General features: G+C 39.8%; 1 protein-coding gene across 1 annotated transcript in view; it reads right to left on the bottom strand.

Annotated features, from left to right (window-relative positions):
- The window catches only part of EML5 (echinoderm microtubule associated protein like 5), a 136,937-nt gene that overhangs the window by 14,665 nt on the left and 114,604 nt on the right, over nucleotides 1-7,668 (bottom strand). The window contains exons 31-35 of the mRNA XM_015426624.1: nucleotides 7,582-7,660; nucleotides 5,711-5,840; nucleotides 5,466-5,564; nucleotides 3,020-3,040; nucleotides 1,134-1,307 (exon numbers count right to left, since the gene is read on the bottom strand). Of these exons, the coding sequence (XP_015282110.1) occupies nucleotides 1,134-1,307; nucleotides 3,020-3,040; nucleotides 5,466-5,564; nucleotides 5,711-5,840; nucleotides 7,582-7,660 (503 nt within the window). The remainder of the gene's footprint in view (nucleotides 1-1,133; nucleotides 1,308-3,019; nucleotides 3,041-5,465; nucleotides 5,565-5,710; nucleotides 5,841-7,581; nucleotides 7,661-7,668) is intronic.

Genomic DNA, 7,668 nt, shown 5'->3' with positions numbered 1-7,668 from the left:
TCTTAAAAAAAAAAAAAAAAAAACCCTACTGCTATTAATATTTTGCATTTATATACTTCTTTAGAGAATTCAAAGTGGTTGGCATTATGATGCTACAAATCTTACAAGAAGGCTGTCAAGTTCAATATTATTATCCCCATAGAGCAGATGCTGACAGTTTGCCTAGGGCCAACCAAGGCATTATGATGCTACAAATCTTACAAGAATGCTGTCAAGTAGTTCAATATTATTATCCCCATAGAGTAGATGCTAACTGTTTGCCTAGAGCCAACCAGGAAGTTTGTGGCAGAGGCAAGATTCAAACAAAGGAATTCTTGAGTTTCCTAGCCACTCAGCCATACCAAGTCTCATATGAAGCTTCTACTTGTGTGTTAAATGGTTACTTATGGATATTAGCCATAAAAATTCTATGATCTCAGAAACCTGGAGCTTCAGAAACTGCACAATGCCATAACTGAGATGTATGACTTTCCACTAGCCCAAACATTACACTGTCATGCAAACAGCCATATCAATAGCAATCTGCCTGCCAAAGTCTTCATCAAGTGATCAAGCTGGCCTGTCCCAAAGAATGTGTTCACAGGTGTTGGCACCTGCTTTAAAAACTGGATGCCTCCATTGCTGTGAAGAACCAAGATCACATCAAACCATTTCACCAAATTAATTTCACTGTCTGTAGTGAAACCTACAACTCACACATATTTAACATGCAGAAAGATAACCAAAGTATACACAATAAGATACCAAACATTTTGTGTACAATGGGGGGAAATGTGAGTTTGAATATGTAAATGGAATTGCCCTTAAAAAGAACTCCAGCACACACACACACACATACACAGACCCCTCTGGCAAGTGCTAGGGTCCCAATAATTCGTAGAGGTAAATCAACTCCTAATGGTACAAATTAACATTTAGGGTACAAATTAACATTTATGGGAAAGGGATAGCATCTGTATTGTAGGTCCTCCCTCTGGAACAGGTGACCAGTTTGAAGTGACGTGATATATGTTTTGCATAATCTGTGCATTTATGCTTTTGGTTAATCACCTTTATTTTGCTATTTTGGGGAAATATGTCAATGATTCACAAGGAATATACTTGCGCTTTATATAAACAAAATACTTTCCTACCTTCCTGCCACTTCCAAATGGTAATTGTATGTTCAGGATCCAGCCCTACAGATAGAAGAAGCTTGCCAGTGGCACTAAAACTGACTGAACAAACTCCTTTTGAATGGTAGCATCGCAGTACAGACAGTGTCTGCTTGTTCATTGCATCCCACACATGAATACAAGGTGCGGTAGCTGAATAAATATAAGAACATCAATCATTTATTTTATTAGTATATAAGATTTTTAACATTATTTTAGCTCAAAGTTTAATCTTGCCTTCTAAAGGCAATGTCACCAAGGATGCCATTATTCACTATAAAAAGCTATTTAAGTCTGACAAGTATCACCACTTTCTAGGAAAAACTACCTATGAGCACTTCTTCTTACTGTTATTCCTATTTCTCATAGACCCAGAACACAGTGCTAAATATACAATACCCCCCCACACATTTCTTTAATAACGAGAATAGGTAATGCATGACAGAACTGCTTTTAGTAGTCAAAGCCACTCCTTTGCAAAAATTCAGTTGGTGAGATTAGACATAAACAGTACCATTTATGAAACATAATACATAGATTATATCCTGAATTTACTTAGCATAATCTGTGATCTTGAATATTCTATCCTAATAGAAGTTCCTTTCACTATTCATTTGCTTACAGTGCCATGGTTGAACACCAGGTAGTGACACAGCATGTAAGCTCATTTTGGCCCAATCTTCCTCAGGACTGATCCTATTGTATTGAAAGGTGTCAGCCTCTTGATACAGCTCAATGTTTTGTTAGGAGCAAACCAATGCTTAACTTCTTCTTTAGAAACTTTAGAAGTTAAGCATTGGTTTGCTCCTAACAGAGGCTGACACCTTTCGATACAATAGGATTACTCTTGAAAAAGATTGAGACGAAATGAGCTTATTGAGAATGATGGACTTTTTCTTGTAATATTGTAATGTTTTATTTATGATCTTTACTAAATGTCCTGGTCATTCATATCACAGTGTTTGTTTGTTGTATTTCCTATATGGATACCTGTGATCCCTTCTTGGTTTTTTTGACTCCTCAAGGCTAGCCTCTTTCAGTCACCGCTAGAATGTCTCAGGAGAAAGATACATTGTGATAGATACTTCCCTGAAATATTTCTTATGCCACAATTGCTGTCTTACAAGGGCTACCCTCCTGGATCAGTAGCATCAGTAACACAGGAAGTCATAGTCATACGAATCACATGGATAAGAAATACAAAGAAGCAACAATTGTTCTATGTATGCAGGCATACATATTATTATTTCTATGGATAGACAACTACAATGATTGCCTTACACAGGACAACTATTCATGCAAGATGGTAATAAATGTACAGGATCATAACTCTGAGTGAAATTATTACTAAGACCATGACTCTCAAAAGAAACAAAATGATATTCCACAAAATTAATTTGATGCTATTACTAATTAACTTGGATGACTGGTAAAAACTGCATGACAGCAATACGGTAAACATGAAAGATGATTTTTTTTTAAATTAACCCAGTCACCCAGGCCTTTTCAGTAAACAACTAAAATTAAAACAAAAATAATTTCTAAAATAAACATTTGTTGTCAGCCCCAATAATTTTCAAAACCAGAATGAATGTGTACACAGCAATATATACGTTACAGTTTATCATTTGTCAAAACAAAGGGGGAAATGCTGAAATAAAATTAATATATATTAAATATGATCTGACCAGTAAAGGGAAATCTTGTATACCTGTATCTTGATTATTTGTGTTTAGTGCTAATGAACTGATGCTGTTGTGTTCTTATGTTAGGAAAATAAATTCAGTTACCTATCTACAACAGTGTAGATAAATTCTAAAATAACCTAGTTATACCTGAAGATGTTAAAATTTAGTCTCCCTTACCTGACATATCTGCTGAGTCTCCTGTAATGGAAAAGCAGCAGAAAAATAATTACAACCAGAATGAAGAAAAGAACTAAAGTATATGTGTCATACAGTACAGGTTTTGATTTCAGAACTGTTGTCTTACACTATCAATTATTCAGCAGCTATATTTAAACTGAAAATAATCTCTATTCTATATGTAGCCAGTTCTTCAGTGTTGTTCCCAAGAACAGGATACACAAAATGTGCTGGTTAATGATTGCACAAACTTGAATTACATGGGATTCTTTACATGGAATTCTAAGCGCCATGCAAAGGAAAGTTCCTTGCCTCAAGTTGGCTAAATACTGTTTCTACAATTGAGAATAATTGACAGAGGTTCAATAAGCTCAGCTACTGAGCGCCATTTATCCAGAGGCACATCTGTTCCAGTAACAACAGTGGCACTAACTGCCAGCTGCTCAGATCAAGCATGCTGTTTCTATTCTTCCATCTAAATGGAGATCTGATGCATTCATTTGATAATTGCCTTCCACTGAATGGGAAAACCACTGTGTTATGTACAGGGAAATTCCATGCATATATTGGCATTATTACACCTGAAATCTGGATCAAAGGACATCCTTAAACCTTGCTATTTAAATCAAAGGTAGACTTTTTATATTTATACATTAGGTTTATAAGATTATGAATGGGAAAGAGCAGTTAGAGAAAGAGGTACTTTTCTCCCTTTCTCACAATACAAGAACTCGTGGGCACTCCATGAAATTGCTGAGCGGTCGCGTTAGAACGGATAAGAGGAAGTACTTCTTCACCCAAAGAGTGATTAACACTTGGAATTCACTGCCACAGGAAGTGGTGGCAGCTACAAGCATGGACGGCTTCAAAAGGGAATTAGATAAGCATATGGAGCAGAGGTCCATCAGTGGCTATTAGCCACAAGCTATAGATAGGGACTCTGGGGCAAGTGATGCTCTGTCATCTTGGTGCTTGGGGGGGGGGTCAACAGTGGGAGGGCTTCTAATGTCCTGGCCCCACTGGTGGATCTCCTGATGGCACCTGGTATTTCTGGCCACTGTGTGATACAGAGTGTTGGACTGGATGGGCCTTTGGCCTGATCCAACATTGGCATCTCTTATGTTCTTATGTTCTCTTATGACATTCCATAACATGAATTTAGGCTAAATGGCTTGTGTTCTAGAATGGATTTAGCATATTAAATAATAAATCACAGAAATGTTTTCTAACCCAACGATTATGGTTGCTTTTGGCCCTGCATAATTCAGTCAAATGTGAGTGAGGAAACGTATCTCTTTCATAGCGGATGGATTCAATACAAAATGATACGACAAAGTTGGGAAAACCTGCTGGGCAGCAGGAAGGTAACTGCTGCCATAATCATCTGGATTCACAGGAGTTCTTTTAATACAACTTTGCTTATAATTGTATGCCACTGTGGAAAACCTTGAGAATGAAACACATCTTAACAGCTTTATTGCAAATTTATAGTGTTAACTGCATAGAGATTCTTTCATCACTGGTTCTTCTGAAGTTGTAGTTATTTGCTTTGTGGGATTTGTTCTTGTCACTGGACTGTTTATCATTGGTGTAGATTAATTCAACAATCATACTGAAAGTTTTTATACCTAAACTTTTATTTTTTAATGTCTATTAACACCCCTTCACCCAAAAAAGGGTACACAACTTTTCCTTCTTATTTTCTCTCATGTAACAGAATGGTCATCACTCTGTTTAGAAAAAAAAATGCTCAAAGTACTTAGTGGATATGGGCAACCATTTTATCATATTTTACCACATATTGGTAGTTAGTGTGATAAAATCCTCATCACTCAGAAGAAAAATAAGATCAGCTACCTTGGGGTGAGAGAGCTTACAATGGGATTGCTTTGTTGTCTGTCTTGTCGTCTATTAGAAGGCACAACCTACAGTGTACCTCTCTGTCCCCCACTCACAGTGTGTTTGTGTGTGTGTGTGTGTGTGCATATGTGTAGGTGCAATGCACTTGTGTGTAGTCTGCACAAAACTGATTTGAATTCCTAGGGAGCCCTGCAATGAGGACTTTCTGTATGCCAAAGTAATGGGCTTTTCTCTAGTTGGAACAGCAGTGGGCAATGCTGGATATATTTTGTATTATGGTTTATAATTCTTTCAGCAAAAAAAAACCTTCTAAAAGCAAATGATGTTTAAATGGGGCTCAATATTTAAAAAATTATTTTGATAGATGCTATGCTAAAAATAATAGCATTGGCTTTCTTTAAACATCTATAATTTTAAAAATCTGTTCCAATGATCCTTCAAGAAAAAAATGTAGATGGCACAGGTAACTGAGTAACATTTATGCAAGCTGAAGCAGCATAAGCAAATGTGTTATATCCATGAATTCACATGACCGTGCTTATATATATATAGATATATTTGTTTTTTAAACAAAATACAAACATACCTACTTGGCCAGTAGCCACAAGGTTGGTAAACTTGGGATGCTGATTTATAGTGAGGCACAAAATGTCATCTGTATGTTCCTGGTAAAAGGACTGAGAGCCTAAAGGGGAAAATAGGGTGCATTATTTGAAGTGCAATAGCGCATGTGTGAATGGAAAGCAAAGTAAAGAAAGCAGAAGTGTTGTACAAATACAAGGCAAGTATTATTTAGATGGCATATTTTTAAAAGAGGTGTATGATTCCTACCTGTTGCCACATTGTACAGGATCCCAACAGATGCAGTGTGGTAAATTATATCAGCACCATCATTCATATAGTGTACATTGCTCCTGCAGTCTCTTCCTCGGTATCCAAACACCAGCTCCAGCATTAGATCCTAAGAAAACAGATTAACAAACACCAGAGCTTTAAAACTTCCTTGAGAATAAGGGTTATTTCACTTTTTTACTAACAGTGCAATCCTAGGAACAGTTACACCTGTCTGAGTCCATCCCATTCAACTGACTTTTAGAAGGGTATAACCCTGCACAGGGTTGCATTTTTTTTATTTAAACAAAGGCCCACAGATATCAAAGTAGTCCTCTAACTTAGGCTGCAGTCACATGGAACATTAGCCATGCTAGAGAGACGGAAGTCAGGCGGAGTTTCCGGGCGCGATCTCCCCGGCACATCTGGGAAGCGTAGCGCTTCTGTGGCTCAACCGAGGCTTCCCGCCGAAACCGCCCTGCAAAAAACTAGTACCTCGGAGGTACTAGTTTCCGGAAACTGCGGGGCAAGGGCGGGTGTCTGATCGCGTTTCCGGTGGCATCCGGTGCCCGCCCATGTCCCCTTGCAAACAAGGTTTTTTTCCCCCCAGTCTCCGTGGATGCGCACAAGCACCCAACGGAGCATGCACATTTTTGGTGTACATGACAAAAAAACCCCACCCGTTTGCCGCACCGCGCGTTTCGTTGTTGCGCGCAGGATCATCCTGTGATCAGCACCTCTCCCTTCCCACTGAACCTCCACGGGACCTCCACGGAACCTCCAGGGGAGGTCTGATCCCTTAACCGCGTGTTAGTTTGCCCCGGGGCAAACAGCCACGCTTCCCCCCCGCAGTTTCCTGCCCTTGTGACCGGAGCCTTACTGTATCTTTTATGTATCTGGGGGGGGGGGAGCAGGGGACATGACCCCGAATAATTCTACATGCCCAACTACCTATTCATTCTGACATACTGTGAGAATGGAAGATTCACTCTGCATCTTTTTGAAAAAACAATATAATAGCACATAAATAGCAATACCTTATCACTTAGGGTGTGGTCAAACAGGCAGGTTGCTTTAAATAAGCCACTTGAGTTTGGGGCTGTTTCTGTGGATCAGACAGCACCCCCAAAGCCAGCATCATAGTGCCATGGGCCCGTGGTTGGTCATTCACATCGCTAAGGCACTACAACCACGGACCTGCGGCTCGATTTTCCCCTCCTCTAAGTCCCACTGTGCATGCACAGAAGCAGACAAGCGCACACGCGCTCCTGGCTGTGTTCTATGGTGGCTCTGAAGCGCACATCAGAGTGGGGTTGGGGGGGGGAAAGGACACACCAGAAATGAAGTGCAACAATCACACTGCCCATGCATTTCCATGGTGCACCCAGGTGATTAGACACCTGGAAGCCACCATGGAAGCACTTTGCCAAGGTAGCCACCAGTGCTCTGCACCCAGGTGATTAGACACCTGGAAGCCCCCATGGAAGCACTTTGCCAAGTTAGCCACGAGTGCTCATGTGATGAAGAAGAAGAAGAAAAGGAGGAGGAGGTTGGATTTATACCCCACCCTTCACTACCTGAAGGACTCTCCTTGTGAGGTAGGTGGGGCTGAGAGAGCTCTCTCGAGAACTGCCCTTGAGATAACAGCTCTTAAAAAACCTATTGACTGACCCAAGGTCACACCAGCAGCTGCATGTGAAGGAGTGGGGAATCAAACCCGGTTCTCCCAGATTAAAGGCCCTTAGTTTCCCTACTGATTCAACAAGTTTCTGGCATTTGTATAAAGAAGGTTTCAAAACACTGTATTGTATCACTATGTTGTTTGCTCAAGTTTAATGGCAGGTGTTTAAAAGAACAACAATTTTCCTTACCTCTATGGGTCTCTTTTTTTTACCAACATTATTTGTCTGAAGTTTTTCAGGCTGAGGCAAAGCCCTACTAACTGGTGGTCTGAAACA

This window comes from Gekko japonicus, unplaced genomic scaffold (assembly GCF_001447785.1).
Source record: "Gekko japonicus isolate JY-2015 unplaced genomic scaffold, Gekko_japonicus_V1.1 scaffold198, whole genome shotgun sequence".
Taxonomy (NCBI): domain Eukaryota; kingdom Metazoa; phylum Chordata; class Lepidosauria; order Squamata; family Gekkonidae; genus Gekko; species Gekko japonicus.
The sequence above is the reverse complement of the archived record's forward strand: the minus strand, read 5'-3'. Positions and strand labels throughout refer to the sequence as shown.